The sequence below is a fragment of the Arvicanthis niloticus genome, chromosome 17 (genome assembly GCF_011762505.2).
Source record: "Arvicanthis niloticus isolate mArvNil1 chromosome 17, mArvNil1.pat.X, whole genome shotgun sequence".
NCBI lineage: Eukaryota > Metazoa > Chordata > Mammalia > Rodentia > Muridae > Arvicanthis > Arvicanthis niloticus.
The window spans coordinates 23,518,819-23,540,373 of record NC_047674.1 but is presented as its reverse complement, the minus strand read 5'-3'; the positions used below and the strand labels follow the sequence as shown (position 1 = coordinate 23,540,373).

General features: G+C 39.0%; 1 protein-coding gene across 1 annotated transcript; it reads right to left on the bottom strand.

Annotated features, from left to right (window-relative positions):
* Positions 1–7,526: 7,526 nt before the first annotated feature.
* Positions 7,527–21,234, bottom strand: Ccdc195 (coiled-coil domain containing 195). The gene is made up of 3 exons (XM_034522021.2): positions 20,997–21,234; positions 14,224–14,446; positions 7,527–7,569 (listed from the first exon to the last, which is right to left on the bottom strand). Exons 1-3 carry the CDS (start codon positions 21,232–21,234, stop codon positions 7,527–7,529), a joined length of 504 nt encoding a protein of 167 aa, XP_034377912.2.
* Between the last annotated feature and the right edge of the window lie 321 nt (positions 21,235–21,555).

The window sequence follows — 21,555 nt, the reverse complement described above, 5'->3', positions numbered from 1 at the left end:
ACACCAGGACTTTCCCTGCAGCTTGGCCAGTCTGTGATTGACAGTTGCTATGGGTAGAGGGTCCTTTATAGTAGGAATACAGCTGAGAAGAAGTGGCCAGGAGTTAATTGAAACTGTTGAAAGAAGCCCTGGTCTTTAAACAAAAGAAAAAGTACTCATTGTGTTTTATTTTAAAAGTAGATTTATCACATAATTTTTTTTTAATAAGGAAGAGGTTTGGGGCCACATCTGGTGTTATTCATTGCTTGTATCTTTGCTGAACAAAAGGCTAAAATCATCTTGTGCAGGATTTAAGCTGCAGAAAGGATATCAGACAATGAGACAGAAAATGAGGTTTTTGTGATGTAAACAGGGTGTCCCTAACTCCCTGCCCAGGCTTGGATTTTGAATGCATCTCTGCTTCCATTATCCTTGAAGGTAAAAACCACATCTTGTTCCTAACATTACTTCTCTCAGGACAATTACCTCTTCAGCACTTCCTGGCAGTTGGATAATCTCAGTGTTTTGCATAATTTAGCCCATTAAATCTTTGAGAGGTAGAGAATGCTAGAATATCTTCATGTATCAGACCGAGGACCTGAGACTTAAAGGGACCTATTAATGACGCTTAAAATCTTATGGATGTGTTAGAGAACAGGCTGTCTGACTTCAAGCTAGTGTACCTTCCACTGTAAGACTGATGAACCGTAGGGCTGGTCTCAGCAACCTATCACGTTTACAATTTCCATGATGGTTTATCTTGAAGGTTGCCATCAGGAGTGGTTGGAGAAGAGGTAAAGATTATTTAAGCCAAGGTCCCCTCCTAGAGAGGCTAACATTAGCCCCTTGAAGGTGTGGCTTGAGCAGTGAGGCTTTCAAGTGCATTCATGTTCATTTGATACCGTGTTGAACCCAGGGTTGGAAGCCACATGCAGTTGAGACTTTCTCATCTAAGCTCCAAGTTTTGGAATGCTGCTTTTCTTGGAATAGCTTCTGGAAGATCAGCTCTTTAATGTTGGGGTGCTGGATTAGAGGTCAAGCTTCAGTGTGACCCTAAACATACCAAGAAAGCACTTGGGGAGCAAAAGGAGAGAGTATTTGGAAAGACCTCTAGAATGAGTGGGCTTAGAACAGGACATAATCAATGCCAGGGCGAGTTCCTGTTTCAAGAAGGAAAAACGTGGAACGATGAAACAACAGGGGGTCCAGGACCAGCCCAGATGTGAACACAGCAGAGGTTATGACAGAGATGAAAGAAAATTAATCCTTTGGTTTGAGCAGACAACAGAAAGCCATTCACCTAACAGCTAAGGTAATAGAATTAGAAAGGCAGCAACTGGCTTACTTCGTGGATGCCCTTTCAACTGCTGCCATAGCAGATTGCCTTTGCGAGTGTGTTAAATGGTACAGTAATGGGAACAGAGCATGTTTTCCTCCTGAACTCTCCATTTCTTCCCATACCCCTCAGTACTAAATCTCTTATTACAGTAGAGGACAGGGTTAAGTGGCTGAGATGGCTACTATTAACCGTCAACTCATCAGAATCAAAAGTTACAAGGGAGATAGACTCTCTCAGGAGACATGCCTGTGAGGGATTATGTTACCAGGATTAATTGAGGTGGGAAGGCTCAGGCTAAAACTGAGCAGTGCTGTTCATTGGGTTTAGGGTCCTGAACTGAATACAAAAGAGAAAGAGAGTTGGGTACATGCATCCATGCCCTTTCCTTCTCAGTAGCAGATGCAATGTGATCATCTGTTTCAAGCTTTTGCCTTTCTTTTACCGTGGGTTCCTTGCCGTGAAGAAAAGTTCTCTTAAGAACCATGACCATGAGCCAGTGAGCCAGGTTGAACCTTTCTCCCTGAAGTCACTTTTTGTCAGGATATACTATCAAAGCAAGAGGAAAACAAACTAAGATGCTGGTCAAAATGTCATTTCAAAAATCAAGGGTGTTTCAGAGACCAGTGCTTTCATCTATGTGGAAAGTCTTGGTTGTTTCCTCCAATTTCCCAGATTTCTTAGTCTGTAGCAGCTGTGCTTAAGGCCAGGGAACATTCTAAGACCACGGGAGAAAAAACAAAAGGTGAGGGGTCAGGAATGAATTACGCCTAGGATTGGAGATGAATGAGTGAAGCCGAGGCTGCTCATTTTGTCATTGAAGGAGAGTGTTGTGTTAAGACATAGATGAGTGTCTATATGGGTTTCAAAACTGGGACCAAGAAGATGACAGCATGTGTGTGTGTGTGTGTGTGCGCACACACACATGCGCGTTCACACATGTGTGCATGTACATGTGCACAGAAGTAATGAAGAAGAGGTTAATAATTTGACAGGGAGTTGAGGAGACACAGAAGGGGCAAGGGGAGGTGGAAATGATGTAAATATAGTACTTGTTCATACAATTCTGAGAAGGTTTAAGTGTCAAATAATTTTGAAATAATCAAAAAGAGGAGGGGGGGGGGCAATTGAGGATGTGACTGGAAATCCGACTTCCATAGGGAATCACCTTTTAGAAAATACCAGACAACAGAAAGTTTACTTTTTCCTTGAATTCAAGGTGAATGATGTTGCAGGTTGGAAATTTCCAGGTGCTTTTAGTAATTCCAAATTATTAAGCAGAACTACGACACCTAGGAAACACGGTCTTTCTTCTCTCTCCTTTTAGAAAAGGCCGCGGGAAACACTGACCATGAGTCTCTGGAGCATTAATAATACACAGACACCATAGGAAAAATCTCAGTGGCTCTTTTCTTTATTTCTGCACGACGGACAAAGAGTGTTCTCTGACTATATGTGTTTTCAAACACAGACTGAATGAATGGAGAATGCTTAACTATTGCCCAGGCATCAAGAGTCAGTCTCTTTAGGAAGGAACCTCACTGAAGCTGTTAGCAGTTAGGAATAGACAGCATGCAAGGGGTGTGTTTGAATATACTAACTGACCTTCACCCTGTCCTTTCTTTTGTCTGCAACTAAAATATTTTGAGAGATAAATCCCCAGAGGATGCTCTTTGTTCTTTATGTTCAGCCTAGCATTGTGGTCCCTAGGAGGGCTAACACATCCTGGTCTGCCAGGATTTGATGAACGCTAACGATATCTGGAAGTGTTCCTGTCAATCATCTTTCCTCCTTGAACAATGGCCTTAACCTGAGCAAGACGAGTAGTAAGTCTGTTTTTTCTAGGTAGCATCTAGTGGGCCAGGGTGGCCTTGAACTTCTGATGTACCTGCCTCCATCTCCTGAGTTCTGGGGTTACTGGTGTGTGCTCTCATTTTCAGCTTTATGTTATGTGATTCGGAAACCTAGTGTCTCTGCATGTTAGTCAAGACAATCCACATCTCCAGCTCAGAAAAAGTTTTAAACCAAAATCTGTTCAGGTGTTCTCATCTTCTGTTTCTCTTTTGTGAGATATGTTTGGCTCTGAATTAGACTATGACGTCACAGAGCTTCAGCTTTACTGTTAGTTTCAGCATGGTTGTGAATGCCTGACATGGTTTTAGCTGCGGGAGCACCATCAACTGAACAATGTTTTCCTGGCTTTCTAGTATACAAATGGCGTTGCTCTTTCTTGTATGCTTGTCTGTTTTGACTTTTTCTATACGATATTTGCCCTCAAATACAATTTTGTTAAAAATTTTTGGGAAAGGGATTGAGGGCATTAGTAGAGAAGAAAATGGCTTTGATGTCTATAGGAAGAAACTGTTCTGGCCCTGGCTATTCAAGCAGCCAACTCAGGCATACTGGGGCCAGGGCTTCCCGAGGTGGAGGCTGACTGTCTTAATTGATCTCTGGGAAATTTCAGCTGACTCACGGTGATTACGTTGTACTGGGAAACACTTGAAGTAGCAAATGCTTTTGAGAAACCTTGAAGTTTCAGTAGTTAAAAGAAATAAAGACCTCCCAAGGAAAAGGAACATTGAGCCTAGGTCACTAAAGACCGTGATGTCCATAGAAAATACAAGGGACAAGATAGAGGAAGAAATTGCTGGGTTTACTGGATTTTTGTCCAATGGTGAGAGCGCTCATGAGGGGAGATCTCTAATAATAAAAAGTTTGATTCAGAAATATTATTGGGGAAAATTGGAAGGTATATGTAGAGTTAAAAAGATAAAAGGATGGGCAGAAGAATTTGGACCCTATGAGGGGGCGGAGGATTAGTGAGCTGACTTTCCTGGAAAGATTGGAACATACTGATTTGACACCCTGGCATTGCCTGCCTAAGGAAACTAGGTTATAAGTTTAAGAGATAAAACTCAGGCTTGTGAGAGAGTCCTGGGGGAAGCTGTGAGAGGAATTAATATTGCATATGGAAAAAAGCTTGAAAAGCGTTGTAGAGATTGATATTTAGATGAACTCAATAAATTGAGGCGGAGATTCTGCAAATTTAGACAAGTTAAAAATATCAGCATCACCCTGATCTGTTTAGCATCTTTTTGATCTCATGCTAATGCTGTAACCGAAAGTTCATGTCCAGATGACCTGTGATGTGGAGGCTTTTCTGAGAGTTAAAAGTTAATGTATAACTTGCTTTAGCAGATACCGAACTGTGACTATGTGTGTACATTCTGTTTTCTGGTGACATAGTTATATGGGGGATTTTCAGGAAAAACAATGGGCTTGAGGAAAATAATGAAAAGGGTTTTGCTTATATTTTATTGTAAACAAGGAGGTGTGTAACCAATAAAAGACTGAGGTGAACTCAGAGAGAGAGACAGAGATAGAGAGAGGGAGAGAGAGAGAGAGACAGACAGAGAGAGAGAGAGAGAGAGAGAGAGAAAGAGAGAGAGAGAGAGAAACTGCAAGCTCTCTCCAATCAGAGCTTCAGAACAGCAATGAGTCACCTGCCAGCTTGCATCTGCATCTTTGCCTGAGACTCCGAACCCTAAATGACTGAGGCCGGACCTCAGCACTTTACTCTCCAAGATGATTCTCCTACCACCCAACTGTTTCTCAATCCCAAACTTCCTTATCCTCTTGGCATCCTCTAAAGATAGCTTTTCCAATCTACTCTCTTGTTTTAGATCTATGCTTGGGAAATTATGATTAAATCAGAGACTGAGATCTGGTCTCCTAGAGTTTAGATCTGGTTCCTGTGTTTGACTTTCACAGAGTTGGTTTTTTTTTTTTTTTTTATATTTATTTATTTTATGTATGTGAGTACAGGGTCAGGTTTCTGCCTTCAGACACACCAGAAAAGAGTACGGATCCCATTTCAGATGGTTGTGAGCCACACGTGATTGCTGGAAATTGAACTCAGGACCTCTGGAAGAGCAGTCAGTGCTCATAACCACTGAGCCACCTCTCCAGCCCAGACGTTTTTCTTTTTCTTTTTCATTTTAAGTGAACATATCAATATCTATGAATCAGGAAATTGTGCATAAGTACCTAGATTTTGATACCTCTTCACAATGGGGCCTAATGGCAATTCTGTGTAACAAATATGATTAACCATGGTCTGTTCTGGGTGGGGCCATGTGGGTCTGCTCTGGAATCCTCACCCATCTCTTGTCTGTCCCTGGGAGGCATTTGATTTTCTGACTCACATACAGATCACTGAAAGTCTGGTACAACTCTCACATAACTCACTTGTTGGAGTGTGACTGAAATTTATTTCATGTTCACTTGTCATTCATTATATATAAAAACAGTGTCAGAAATTTTAATATTTAGTACCCGAGCAAGTCAGGAAACAGAAGGTTTAATTTCAAAGTTTAGATTGCTGCTACATGCTTGTTTGTTTGTTTGTTTGCTTGCTTGCTTTTGCTGGGCAATATTAGACTCATTCATAGAACTGCCAGTTCAGTTTGTGGCAATGACTAGAAACAATATACCAGTCACATACTAGTCATTGAGGTTGTCATGAGGGATAATTAGTCATTGCAACATTTCTAAGTAACATAATGTGAGTGGTTGTTACGTATTATTTTTAAAAAGTCCCCAGTTTGAGCAATGTTTCTTACTCTTGGGAAAAAAAGCCAAAACGTTTTAAGTGTAAAATGCAGTGAATGTAATTGTGCACAAACAAAACCTTCTGGCAGCTCCATAGTTAACAGCTTTGATTCTACTCAGTGTGTTTTTATGTCTCATCTGTATCTTTTCCCTCCAGTTGCAACCCTGCCCTGTTCTCCAGTCTGCTATGTTGTAGAGAATATTGTTATTCTTGAATGAAAGTGATAAAAGAAACATTTGATGCTATTATGCTACTTTTATAGCAGGTTTTGGATGCTACATCTCTCTTCCTTCCAGTGTCTATCTAGGACTGTTAGAAACCTCTTCAGAGGGTCAGCATGGATTCTTCCTGCCTTTGCTTGCTATTGCTTTTCCTTCAATGGGAGGCTGGAATCAGAGAGTCCTGGGCCTTTTCTTTTTTCCTTTCTTTCTTTCTTTCTTTCTTTCTTTCTTTCTTTCTTTCTTTCTTTCTTTTTTTTTTTTGTATTTACAACAGTGCATGACAATCAACGCTATACAGCAGAAATCACTGTAGAATGCTTACTTAAAATGAAAACTTCCAGCCTCCTTTCTGTTTTCTACCCACCCAGTAGATCTGAGTTATGGCCTATGGATCGGCGTTTTAACACTGCCAATTATAAAACAAAATCTTTGTTTGAAAATGAGATGAGTTTTATAAATAAAGTCATTATAAACAGGAGTGGGAAAGAGTCTACTGACTGAAAGCTCAAGAGTTGGGGTGAGACTGTCGGGTGATAATGATTTGAGCTTCTTCTCTCTTCCTAATTGACTGTAGTCGCTTGGCCTCTGGTGGTTCTGAGCCCATAGTGTATGCTATGGATTCGTGTTCACATTCCAGTGACTTTGACTAGTACAGAACAAATCAAGGAATGTCTGTCACAGAACAAATCAACGAGTTATGATGAGCTATCAATACAGCAAGAGCTATAAGGATTAGCATGATTGTTTTTATGCTAGTGACCCAATGGTTCCCAACCTTCCTAATGTTAATGCTGAGACCCTTTAATACAGTTCCTCATGTGGTTCCTCCAATCATGAAGTTATTTTCATTGTCACTTCATAACTATAATTTTGCTACTGCTATGAGTTGTCATGTAGACATTTTTGGAGATAAAAGATTACCAAAGAGGTCACAACTCACAGGTTGAGAACCACTGCTTAACTAGAACAGATTTTTCTAGGTTGGCTGTGATCTCATCTGGAAAGTGACCCAGGAGTGTTTCCAGATGGTACACAGGGCAGCACTGCACACTCAGCACACGTAAGTTCCAGTGTCACATGCTAAACATTGGACACACATCTGCCCTTCATATTCAGCAACAAGATAACACAATCACTCCTATGCCTTGGCCAGTAAGTGCGGCAGCTGAATACCAAGTGAGGTTTTGTGTGCCTTACTGGACATCTTGACAAAGTTCCCCCCCGGGAAGATCACTGACACGGATCTTCCTGGGCCCATCTCCTGGATCTCCTGGGAATCTACTTATTTCACACATCCTTTTCTGCAATGAGGCTTAGTTGGTCTGCTCTCTCATTTGTTGAGTACTTCAAAGGATGTGAATTTTTGGGAACTGATGACCTATTCCCTGGGTAACTGGAAACTGACTGTCTTTGTCTTCTCCCTACATGGAACAAAGAGAGAGAGAGAGAGAGAGAGAGAGAGAGAGAGAGAGAGAGAGAGAGAGAGAGAGATATTTTATTTTTTTCCCATTTTTATTGGATATTTTATTTGCACTTCAAATGCCATCCCCTTTCCCCATTCCCCCCCTTAGAAAACCCCTATCCCATGCCCCCTTTTCCTTTTTGCACTTATACATTTTTTAAAAAAATGTTAATCAAAGGCTTTATAAGTTTGGTATTGCTCAATCAGAGGTGTAACCCACTACCCAACCTAGATATATCAACTATCTTTGACTGGTGGAGATGCATGAATATCTGCCTCCCTGTTTCCCCCCTCTTTCTCTCTTTCATCACATAGCTTCTCCTCTCCTTCTTCTCCTCCTCTTCTTACTCCTTCTCTTCCTCTCAGTACTCCTCCCACCTTAGCTCCTCCTACATATCACCCTTCCTGTTAAAATGAAACTTTTCTCTCAAAATACAACTAGAGCATAATTATGCCAATTTGTACCAGTGAGGTACAAGATAGTCCAAGATAATACCCAGTCCATCATTCTGTTGACTAACCAGAACCTCTGTCATCTCTCCTAACTAAAACATTTAGTTCTGAACTTGGCTTTAGGATGAATGTCAGCTGACGACCATCTACTCAAATCTTTTCGAGAGAGAGATTTTAGATGAACCTTGATATGTAACATTTAACATTTTCTTTTTTTCCAGTCATTGAATACTGCCGGCATTGTTGAAAGTTTATGTACCATAATATTTACTTTCTAAGTCGCTTAATAATAATGTGAGAATGTAGATCAGAACTGGCCTTTTAATTAATCCCTGTGTAGAGTACTGATAAAATGTGAAGACATCAGTTGAATGTCGTGCTGTGTCTCACAACCCTATAGTTTAAATATGTCAGATGTATTTAACTATGGAAGCACACATTTAAACTCCAGATTAACCTGCTTCTTTGGATCACAGAATGGGCTTTGTGTGTGAATCCCAACAGGGACAAGAGAAAGAGTGACAGCCAGTGTCAGTTAAGGGACTGAATCCTTCCGTTTAGCTCACTTCTCCTTTTACCTCCAAAGTATTGTGTAGGTCTCTGATCTTCCCCATGAGAAATTGGTCTTAAGACTCAGTATAAAGAGCATGTTTGAAATGATTGCCCTTTCTTAGCTGTTGTTTTCTTTTGTGCTAGATACGGTTGTGGCTTCATAGAATGGCATTCTGTGGCCTGCATCTCGAAACACATCTGCACCTTCCCTTGGGAAGAAGGTGGACCAGTGCTTCCATGTATTAGGATCAATAAAATAGTAGCAACCACTTCCAGTTAATGACCCACTCACTCAACTATTTCCACAAACACTGTGAGGTAACTGCTATAATGACTCCCCTTGCACCGAAGAATAGACTGTGGCAAATGATGTATAATAAGTCTTTCCAAGAACATGCTATCTGAAAGTGATGAGGCTAGGGTTTTAGCCATCTCATTCCAAAGGCTGACCTTTCTAAACACATTGATGTGGAAAAGTACAGCTAATTTTTATTACAATAGGTCTGTTTTTTTCACCAATCAACAAATTAAAAAATATTATTACATTTATTTACTGTGTGTGTTTGTGTCTGTGTATAGATATGTATGCATGTGTGTGCCACAGGACACATGTGGAGGTCACAGGACACCTCCACATGTGGGACTCTGTGCTCTCCTTCAACATTGTGTATTTGGGGATGGAAGTCAGATCATAAAGCCTGACAGTAAGTGTGCCTTTACCCACTGAGATAACTCGTTGTTCCTCCTATCAGTAAATTTAATAAAACAGCATCTTTATTTTTGCTCTTTTTTGTCTCCCTGGACCTATTTCCTGAATTTTATAAAATCATGAAATCATTTAATCTTGAAACACAGGATGAAAAATAATTGGTTTCCGTGTCAAAGTCAAAGTAAAATTATAACTGTAACGATAGTTCTTGAAAGCTTGGGTTCTTAGAAATGTTAATAGACAAGTTTTGAAAAAGGATCACTTTCATGGTATAATGATGGAAAATATTACAACCACATTAGGCTTAATGTCTGATATGATTCAAAATCCAGCTACAAAAAAAGGGGGTTTGCATATCCTTGTAAAACTATGGAAGTTGCGAGGAGGTAGGTAAACTTTCCAAATCAGAGTAATGACATGTCATTCATCAGTTAATTCCTGAGTGCAGCAGAGACAGAGTGGAAAAAGGACTATAATAAAATATATTAATTCCCAGTAAGTACTTCTCTGTCACCAGCAGATCTTTGTGCCAATCCTGATGTTGATTTTAAGCCAACATGGACTTTTCTTCTTTTACTACAATGCTGCCCTTGGCTTGATCTTTTCAATTTAACTAACTTCTAAATTTGAACTGGATTCTGTTTTTCAGGGTTTATTAGCTGGCAGCATAGAAAGCTGGAAAACTTTTTGGTTCAGAAAAACAATACTATGTAAACATTGGCTAATTCCCCAAACTGTCATTTAAAAAACAATATAAATTGAAATTGAGAAAGTACTGTAAATCTAAGTTCTATTGGTCTTGTTAAGTGCAAAAATTAAATATTCTAACAGTCACAATACAATTTCAAAATCTATAGATACAAGATAGCCATCAAAATCTAAAGAACAGTATGATAATAAAAAAATTTTCCTTACGTACACTTCGAAGTATAAGATATACTTTGTAACATTGCAAGCATATTTTTTTTAAAATGGCAAGTATATTTAATAATGTACAAGTTGTATACTTTTACCTTTTATTATGTTTTCAATGAGTGATAGTCAACCAATTTTGTAAAAGCATCAAATGATATATGTATGTATACATCTGTGTGTTTGTATATGTTACATATGTGTATATGGTATATTTATTTGTATTATTAAAAAAAATAAATAGCCCGTCTCTAGCTTTCCTTCATCTTCTTCTCTGAAGATTCATGGCTACAGAAACTCAACTGTTATATGTGTACTTCCTGTTTCTCTATCTCATGTTGGACTCTTTAACAAACTCTTCTGTCTTCAGCTGTGAGGTGTGCCCAGTAACCACATATACTGTGACTATTCTTTGCCTGGAAATAATCACCCTTTGCCTAGGTTACTTTGTAGTCTTAAGCCTGGTCTCCTATTTTTGCTATTCTCTTGCAGCCTTTTCACAATAGGGCTTCCTGCATAATAACTTTAAAAAAAGAGTAGATCAGGAAGGGAGTCCTTGGAGCTGGAGAGATGGCTCAGCAGTTAAGAGCACTGACTACTCTTCCAGAGGTCCTGAGTTCAATTCCCAGCAACCACATGGTGGCTCACAACCATCTGTAATGGGATCTGATGCCCTCTTGTGGTATGTCTGAAGACAGTTACAGTGTACTCATATATATGAAATAAATAATTAAAAAAAAAGGAGTCCTTGGATGTGGCCATGAGGCTATGCTGAGCTTCTTCCTGTGGCTTGCCTCTCCTTGAACGCACCCAGTTTGATCCCCTTAACTGGGGTTTTTGCATTTAGCTATTCTCAACATCCAGAGAGTTCTTATCTTTGCACTCCCTGGCCCCCTTCTCCCCTCTGAGGTTTTGGCTACAGTACCAAGCATTTTAACAATGATTGCTACTCTAATTTCTTTCTATTGCTTTATTTTCCTTTGTAGCAGTTGATGTAATATATACGTTGTGCATCATTTTTTTATTCATTGTTTATCACATCTGAAGAAACACACTCCAAAAGGGAGTTTTGACAGTTGTTTCTTGCTGTGCAGCAGGACCCAGAATCCTTCCCAGTAGGTGATACCTCAGGAGACATTTGTTGAAGGATGGATGGATGGATGGATAAATGGATGAATGGGTGGATGGGTGGATGGATGGTTGGATGGATGGGTGGATGGTTGGATGGATGGGTGGATGGGTGGATGAGTAGATGGTTGGGTGGATGGATGGATGGATGGTTGGATGGTTGGATGGTTGGATGGATGAGTGGATGGGTGGATGGATGGTTAGATGGATGGGTGGATGGGTGGATGGATGGTTGGATGGATGGGTGGATGGGTGGATGAGTAGATGGTTGGGTGGATGGATGGATGGATGGATGGATGGTTTGATGGTTGGATGGATGGGTGGATGGGTGGATGGGTGAATGGGTGAATGGGTGGATGGGTGGATGGGTAGATGGGTGGATGAGTGGATGGGTGGATGGGTGAATGGGTAGATGGGTGGATGAGTGGATGGTTGGGTGGATAGCTGGATAGGTGGATGGATGGGAGAATGGACAGGTAGATGGATGGGTAAGTGGAGAGTGTAGTAAAAGTAAAGAACCATGGATAGAAAGGATCAAACCCATGATGACATTTACCCCTGCTGAGGATGGGAACAGACACAAAAGACCTCCTTCTTACAAAAACCCTTATAGACAAATATTCTTGTGCTTATAATATCACAGAGGACCTGTATCTTGAAAAATTTCAAGACATATTTCAAAACTAAATCTTTAGTAATCAATGGGGCAAGGTACTATCATATAGCGTATCCCCAAGGTCTTTCTATGATGGATCCTGTTGGCTGTCTGCCCTCATTTTCCCCACACCTACAGTTTCTCTCTAAGTTGCAGTATTTCAGTTTTTAATGTCTTTTTTTTTTTTTTAAAGTCCTATGGGGTATAACTTTTCCACTTTTCTTTGTCTGACCAAACCCAACCATCTTTATGACTCAGGGTAATTCTCTGTTTAGAGGAACTTTGTACAAGTGACACATTTCATTCTGTCTTTTGAAATCCAAATCAAAGTGCCTCAGGCTCTACACCCCACACCCAGTGGGAAGTCTGTTTTTTTCCCCCAAATCTAGAAGAGTTCTTGCAGGCCTGTGGTTATTTCTTGATTTGATTTTCAGCCACCACCAAACTCAATGACTCATGTTTTCTCTCAACAATATACTTTTCCCCCTTATTAAAACTGTGATAAGCCAATCATGAAACCCACACTTTATTTTCTTTATTTTTCTACTTGATTCAGATGCCTGGAGTCATTGCCAGAGTCAGAGCTTTACTGGGGGTGGGCGGAAGAGTAGGGGGAAGAAGTTGTATTCCTGTATGAAGCCTTTCTAGTAGGAATTCTTGCTCTGCAGAGGCCCTTGGCCCTACCCATGCAGTGACTGCAGGCTGTATCTCATCTTCAAGAACCAAGCTAGTCTGTCAATTATTTCAACTTCCTCTACTTTTCAGGTGTCTTCTAACTCCTATTAGTTACTATTTGTAGCTAAGACCCAAAGTCTAGAAACAACTAGAGGGAGTAAAGTTAATACATTTGGTTCACAGTATAAGAGGGTTCAAGTCCATAGTTTGTTGTCCTGTGTTGGTGGGTAGAACATCTTTCCTGTCAGGTTCAATGGAATCTCCACTCCCTGGAGTCTAGAGCCTTATTACTTTCTACCAAAGAAGCCAGTTCCTTATCACTGTCAGAAGGGAAAAGTGGCTATCTGTGGTGCCTATTAGCATATCCAAGTGCCTGCTGGCCTCCGGGATTCCTCAGTATCACAAGTACCTGTGGCTTTTCTTTGCTTTTCTCACTCTGCCCTGCTTAAACTTCTCTAGCTCACAGGCTTTCCTTCTCTGGCTTTTCATTCCCCTATTCCATGTCAGCTATATATCTCTTTCTTGTCTTCTTTTCTTGGTCCTTTCTCTCTTGCTTCTTTCTCTTGGTCCTCTCTTTTTCTTCCTCTCCTGCTCACAACCTCCCCTGCCTCTTCCTTCACAGCCCAGTCCAGTCTTCTGGCCATGTTCCATCTAACACTTTCTCTTCCTGTTCTGGACTCTTCCAGATTCCTCTGGTTGTACTCTCCCTCATATCTACAATAAAAACCTTTCCCTCAACCAAACCTTGGAGTGGTCATGTTCTCAGTTTATACATTGACATGGTCAGGACATCTTGGTGGCAGGGGTGCATGCAGGGGACAGCTGTTTACATCACAGCAGACAGATTGAAAAGAACTTACAGGAAGAGACTAGGACCTGATTCTGGTGACTCACTTCCTCCAGCTAGGTTCCATCTTCTAGTTTCCACAACCTCTCTAAATATTGTCATGATCTGGGATACTGCGTGTACAACACATGGAACCATGAGAAACATTTCATATTAAATGCCAATTCATGTATTTTGGAGCACTCTCCCTTGTCTCTTGCACCTTTGAGTCTTTGCCTAAACAGTTCATCATATTAATTTTCCCTCAACTCTGATGAAGACATTTGCCTCTGTAAGACGCTTGCTCTCTCTGAAAGAAATTGTGTATTTAGCTCCCAAAGTAGCTATTCTTTTCCTTGAGACATACTGCTGAGTGGTGAGTTTGCCTGGATGTCTCCCTCATCATCTAATGGCTTATTGTGCTGAATCTTCTGCTGTCAGTACCTAGTTCAGAGTATGGTTAATGGTTGAAGAAGGTATAAAGACTACGTTTTTTGCTTATTAAAGAATCTGTTGGAAAGAGTCATTTGACCCCCATTAAAAATTGTTCTTTTGATTCCCTAGGTGGAAATCATTGAGATGGAAATTATTTATACCCTTTGGATTTGTTTCCTCCAGTGGGTACTTCCTGGCCATCTAGAAGGATGCTTGGTGACCTCTCAGTCGGTGCCTGTAAATTAACCAGAGGCACGGAGAACATTACCTGCAAACAAAATTGTCATCAGAAGAAGCTCTCTGGCTGGAGCTATCACTGCCATAAGCGTCTGCTGCCAACCTCTTTTCTTCACTGTCTTGCTTTCTAGTTGAAGAACATGCCAATGATGTTCCATCATTTGGATGTCTGTTTCTAGCTTCCCAGGGGTCATGGACTGCATAGGAGTGAACCGGTGGAGAAATGGCATAGCGTCTGACAATCATGACATTGCCTGGACAGGAAGCACAAAAATTGAGTTAAAAAACAGTTGACCCTTAAGGATCTTCACAAATTAAAAAAAATTATGTTGATCATACTTCATCGATGTTGAAAAAAAAAGACATCTGTTTTTTGATTTATTTTCTAATTGTTAGTTGGTCACAGCCACATGCTGGACACTTTTTCACTTGGGGCAATAAACATCATGATAATTTTGCCTGCATAGAGCTTATAGTGTGTAGCTTATGTAGAAAATACACTGTGAGTAAGCAATGCATGGTGCAATTCAGATAATGATAGATTCTAGGAAGACAAACCTGATCAAAGCAAGGGGTAGGCACATATGAAAGGGGAGATCAGGTCATTTAATTGTGTGGTCAGAGAAAACTTCACTAACAGAATTAGTTCACAATAGATTATTGTAGATTTTTATGGTTAACTAGAAGATTGTGAATGTTTTAGTTTAAATGTTTTAAACACAAAGTAATAATGAAGATATAGAAATGTTAAACACCATAATTTGTTCAGTACACATAATGTGTATACACATATATTGATCTATGAAGACATACCTCATACATATGTCCAATTATTATGTGCCAATAAAAACTAAAAATGTGTTTCATGGGATTCAAATACTAATTATATCAATATTAAGCATTGTCTCTGTAAAAATGTATAAAATTCATCATAGTATACTGTATATATACACAGTTAAATAGTAGGTATACATGTTAAACATAATATGAACAGAATCTCAGCAGGCCTCCTCACTGTTGAATACAGAAGAGTAGGTTCATCCACTGTCTTTGGTCATCTGGATGGCCACAGGAATTCAGCTGCTGATTACTGACTGGCCTGTACTTGGTTGACAGGCTTTATTTAGTCATCATGAGACAGCCCACTGAGAGATACGAACAAGACAACATAGAAGAGAGCAAAAGTACTTTATATGGACAATTGGGTGTTTCATCCTGATGGCAGATGGATGGCTTTAGTTCCCGAGGCCTCACAGTTCAATTTCTGTCCATCAATGTCTTGTGATATATTTCTTCCTAGAAGAAACCCAAATCTTCCTTTTTTTTTTTTAAACTCTAGAACTTTGGTTCAGAAAACTTTATTTTAGGGAGTCTTGATTTCTCTGAGTCCCTCTTAATGCTGTGACTTGAGGGTGATCATCTGACTTCTACTTAGACATTGGTTGTCACCTATGAGCACATTGGTTGTCACCTATGTAACAACATTGGTTATCATTTATAAGGACAATGTTAACCTCATGGTTGATTTCCATTTTTCTAAGGACCTTTCTGTTCACTAAATCTTCATGTTGCTTGCTATAACTGTGTTATTAGCCAGCACAGAGAGATAATAAAAGCTATGCAATGTATTGATGTTTTGAGAATGTCAGAACCACATGATTGATTTAAATTTGCCTCCTGTCATTGCAGGAAGAAGAAAAAGTTTCTGTGCCATTACAAAAACAAAACAAAACGAAACGAAACGAAACGAAACGAAATGAAACACCCCAGCAGGGTTGTCTTGGCTTTGCATAGTTTAGAAGATCAGAAGATGCATTTTTAGGCAAGAGTTTAGGACATATATGTGCAAATTTGTCTGAAGTGATTAACTGTAAATGCTATTTATATGCTATATTTAAGCACTCCCAGGGGCTGTAGTGTATACACCATATGCAATATTATGTAAAAACCGGTTTTTGAAAATTGACAAACACAAAACTTTCTGATTAAAAGAATTAGCTAACAATCTATCTAAACAACTCTAGTCCTGGAGAACCCAGCAGGGGGAGATTATACTCATGACAGCGAAGTGAAATTTGTTTTATTTGAGACTGCTTAATATGGAACTGATTACCAAATAAACTCTTTGCTCATCTCCCTGGGTCACAAATTATTCTTTTCTTTCTTATCAACACAAGGGAAGAAATATTCAACATAGCATCACAGGACCATTAGTCCAATTTCAAGTGCAGTTCCCTTGCCAGTTAAGGATATGAGCAGATGGAAAAGGCTCCACAGTGCCAGGAGCTTCCTGAAATGAGATGTTTCTTTTATCTTCCCCTGCAAATGTTAACACCTGTGGTAGTCACAAGGTAAGACTGCACAGGGTAAGAAGCACAGGGGAGCATTCTGTAAGGTCATGGCTAGATTTTATATCCATCAAAAACAATTCAGTGCAGGTCTTTCTGCAAACCTATTTTTGTAATATATATATATATATATATATATATATATATATATATATATATATATATATATATATATGTATGTATTTATTCAGCCAACAGGTGTATCCCTGAGCTATAGCTCAGTCCTTGGCCTCTGGCAATTAGAGGGGAAGCTAACTCTGCTCACAGAATGTCTCCTTTGTTTTTCTCACTGTATCTATCACACAACATCTGGAAGAACTTGTGGCGCCAAATGATTTGCTTTCAGGTTCTTCGAGTTCCTTTCTTGAAGAGAGGCACATATCTGTCTTATGCCATCTAGTTATCAAAGGGTAGTTTTGTATGATTCTGTTTTTGAGGAGGTATTGAGGATGTTGCTTTCTTACATGTTCTGGGTTTTATACTCTTAACTGTAAAATAATGGATTTTTAAAAAATGGGATGTACCCTGAAATTTCTATGTAATAGATTTTTAGGATTCTATTGCAAGTTTGAATTTCAAATGATGTTGGCAATATATTACTAACACCTCTAATAAAAACATATCTGTAAGTTAAGTAATAATATTTTCTTGGCATAGCTAATGTTTTTTGATAAGCATCATTGAAAAATTCACATTGCTCTTGCTTGTAATGTTCTATTATATACGAACATTTATATATTTCAGAGCCTAGGAGATAAGGAATATCACTCCTTTTACATTATAGGTGAAGCAATCACTCATTAACAGATTGTCACATTCATAGAACCAAGAACTTTACAGTTGGAAAAAGCGTTGAAATATATCTGGTGCAATTTACTGATTTTTTTCTAAGTTGTGTCTATACATATGTGTATATGTGTGTGTTTGTGTGTGTCTATGTGTGTCTGTGTGTGTATGTATGTGTGTGCATATGTATTTGTATGGATGTATGTCTGTATGTGTGTATGCATGTTTGTTTATGTACATGTGTGTATGTATGTGAATGTGTATTTGTGTATATGTGTTTGTGTGTGCATGTGTGTATGGTGTATATGTGTGTGACTGTGTATTTGTGTATATGTGTTTGTTTCTGTGTGTATATATTTGTGTGTGCATATGTATTTTTTGTATATGTGTATGTGCACATGCATGTATGTTTAGGGGTGTGTGTGTGTGTATAGATGTGTATGTGGAGGCCAAAGGATGATCTTGGATATTGTTCCTCAGATGCTGTCCACCCTTCTTTTCTTCTTTCCTTCTTTCCTTCCTTCCCTTCCTTCCCTTCCTTCCTTTCTTCCTTTCTTCCTTTCTTTATTTTTTCTTTCTTCTTCTCAGACAGTATCTTCCAGCCGCCTGGAACTCACCAAGTGAGCTAGGCATGCTGGGCACCAAGTCCCACAGCCCTGCCTGTTACTGACTCCTCAGTGCTGGCTCCCGTGCACTCTGCCACATGAAGCTCAAACTCAGGTCCTCAGGCGTGCAGGGCAAGCATTTTACAATGCAATTGTCTCTCAAGCCCTGCTATTTTGAAACAATTGTGTACTCTCTGTTGAAAGCAACGAGTTCCATTATGAGATTTTAATAAGCACAAATGTATTGAATTCAAATTGTCCGACACTCTCAGGTGTTCTCACACACCCCCTCTTCCTTTTGCTAAATGGTCTCCCTCCTCTTTTCACATCACACAAATTATTTTTTAAAGTCTAGATTCCACATATTATAGAAAAGACTTTGCATCTGCTTTTCTGAGTCTGGCTTATTTTACTTGGAATGTTGATCTCCAGTGCCATTCATTTCCTGAAAATGACACAATTTTATTTATTTTTATTATACAAAAGCCAATTTATTGCTATGGTACATGATATTATTCTCTTCTTAAAAGACCATACATATTTCACCAGAAAACTTAGATCTGATAAAAACCATTTAGCTGGAGATTAGGATACAATCATGGATTTTATGTGAGGGCACTGTTGGGCTAGTTTGTCTTCCTTCCTTTTATTTACTCCTGAAAAAACATATTACATAAAAGACAAATACCACTTAAATTGTTTTCTTTTATGAGATTATAATATAATTACATCATTTGCCCCATCCCTGTCCAAACCCAAACTGTCCCTTATATCCCCCTAATTAATATGTAAAATCCATGTTGTCTTTTTTGTTGATTGCTGTTGCATACGTGTATGTAAATATATATATGTATATATATATATATTCACATTCACATTTCTTGATACATAGCTACAAGCTACTCAATTTGTGTAGTTTCACTGATACCTGTCTATATGTATTCAGCGGTGATCATATGGTGACAAATACAATTTAAAAGCTTCGATTCTCATGCATACCTTTACATTTTGTGTGCGTGTGTGCGCCTGCATATGTGTGTGTGTTTTGTTGGGACAATTAGAAAAGATTCTTAATTTTTCATGACATCTATTTAGCTAGCCCTTCTCAAACTTAGTATAATATTCTTACTGGAAGTTATTATTTATGTGTTGAAGAAGTGTGATTCCAACTGTGTGTTTAGATCTTACTAATGTTCTAACATCTTCTAAGCTTAATAATATATCTTGAATGTATAAAGGGCAATACTTAGAGTAGTGCAGTACTTATCTTAGAATAAGGTACTAAGATGTGAAGATCCTAGGTGCTCCATTGTTTGGATAAGCAATATAGAGAAGAGATTTGAGGAAGAACTATCAACCTATAGAGTGACTCTGTGGCTTGTAATGGCAAGTGAAGTAGCTACAGCTAGCATTTGGCAGTGCTCAGAGCCATTTTGCTGTTATTGCTTTGAGGCAGGCTCTCACGCTGTAACCCAGCCTATCCTTGAACTTACTGTATAGCCTAGGCTAGGTGCAAACTCACAATTCTCCCACTTTAGCCTCTCACATACTGGGGTTACTAACATATGCCATCATAACTGGCTGGAGACAACTTAATGGTTGCAACTGGGGTTGGACAGATAAGTGCTACAGCAACTGTTGCTATGGAGCACAGAAGACGCAGAACATCATGAAGCATCCAGACTGACCTCCACAATGAAAAAATTATTCAGTACAAATTGTCACCATTGCAAGGAATTAGAAACTCTGTAGTAAGGATATATTATAAATAGCTGAATCTTTTCCTTCTGTTTTAAAATAAGAAGGCCTAATCTTATAGGTTATTCTTTTATAGTTTTCTTAGATAATCAGTAGACAGAGTTATGTGGAACCAGACAGAAATGTTTGCAGCTTTGAAATGCTTTGACTCATTACTAGAAAGGAACATGTCTAATAAGACCAAGCAGTTGATGTGACATGTTCCACTGTCAAACTGTTCACAGCCACTAATTGGCATTGCCTGAAGTCTTTGATGGATGGTATTAAGAGCTATGAGTAGTTAATAATTATGTACATAAATTTTATTTAAATATGTTGTTGTAGGCAAGCACTGACAACTGAAATGTAGAATAGGTTTCTTACTGTTGATTCCAACCTTTTAAGTAATTATTGAATCAAGAATCTACTGTGAAAAATGGGATAATTGATTTTTAAAATATGCTAAAAATTGACCTTGTATCTTGAGGTATTCAATATACTCATGCATATACATACATATGTATATATGTTTATATATGTACTTGCAGGTATTGGTACTATTAATTGATATATATATATATATGTATATATATATATATATATATATACATCACTGCAAGTATCTATCTATATATATACATATATATGCTGATTTGTGTATAATGTATGTTCATATATGTATATATATATGCTGATTTGTGTGTAGTGTATGCTCACATTGACAGAGAAACTCTGCAGAAAGATGAGAGATAGTACCAGTCATTTGTTGCATACCGCCAGGCACTACTTATCATTGCAAATAGTTGTCATCAACACAGAGGCAGGTACTACAGTACTTCAGGTGGAGAAGATTTAAGGACTTTAATAAGGAGCTCAGAGTCAGGTGGATGAGCAACAAATCTCCAAGAACCATATTTATCTGATTTTTATTCATATGCTAACACACTTAAAAAGCTATTCAGGCTTAAATAAGTGAGCACACCAATCAACACGCACATGCATTGTTTTGCATTGCAGAATTTATATAGTTAAAATCAAAGTGAAAAAACTGTTTTGAATGTGATGGATTTTTACACTTCTGTTCTTATCTTTCCTGGTACACATAGAAGTCATTTTACTGTTGTTAAAACATATACCTTCAAGAACCTAAAGGAAAATTTGACTAGGGATGCAAAGTTCATCTACTAGGAGGAAGAGGATGAAACCAATCACCGAAAACACCGCAAATACCCAAATGATGACGTTATTGGAGTAGCCCAGCAAGCCAGTGATTTGGGAGATACTTGAAAAGGTGAGCATCGCCCAGAAGAGCCACATATGTTTGGTACCTTGATGTTCCTGCACAGCTGGTGCAGAATCGATGGGAATATCCCCAGGAACGGTCCTCGGAGACTGGTCACGTGCTGCGGCTTCTTCCCTTTCATCTTCTGATTCTCTCCCTGAGCTAGATGCTGGCTGACTAATTGAAGTGAGCTTCACACGGAGGGCATGGTTCTCATCCTCTAGTCTGTTGATTTCTGCCCGCATTTCTTGGATAACCCGCACTAGTTGGATGCTGGCTTCCATTGCCGGTTTTCACAGACCGACTTTTCTCATGAGCCAAATACTCAGTCTACTCAGTAGGGGTAGGATCATCCTGCCCATAAACAGTATGTCACTTGAATGACATAGCTCATGTCTCCCTTTACAGTCTTTCAGCACCTGGGTTAGACTGTCCAGGGAAGGAAAGGACATCCATCACTTATTCATCCTGGGTTTTGTTTTCCAGAACAGTACTTTTCTATCTTCCATTTCATGTCAATCAACAGACATAGAATACTGTTTGTGTCTGGGTGAAGAGAATATTCTAAAAATTTCCAGTGAAGGGCAAGGTTTCTTGTTTCCATC

Bases quoted from the DNA above. Each gene is read 5' to 3' on its own strand.
- Ccdc195 (XM_034522021.2), bottom strand. From the start codon at position 21,234: ATGGAAGCCAGCATCCAACTAGTGCGGGTTATCCAAGAAATGCGGGCA. The intron at 14,447-20,996 runs GTACCAAACATA...CTTCCTGTCCAG, and splicing joins AGCTGTGCAGGAACATCAAG to GCAATGTCATGATTGTCAGA. The intron at 7,570-14,223 runs GTAATGTTCTCC...TGTTCCATGTAG, and splicing joins GATGACAATTTTGTTTGCAG to GGAGAAGACAAAGACAGTCA.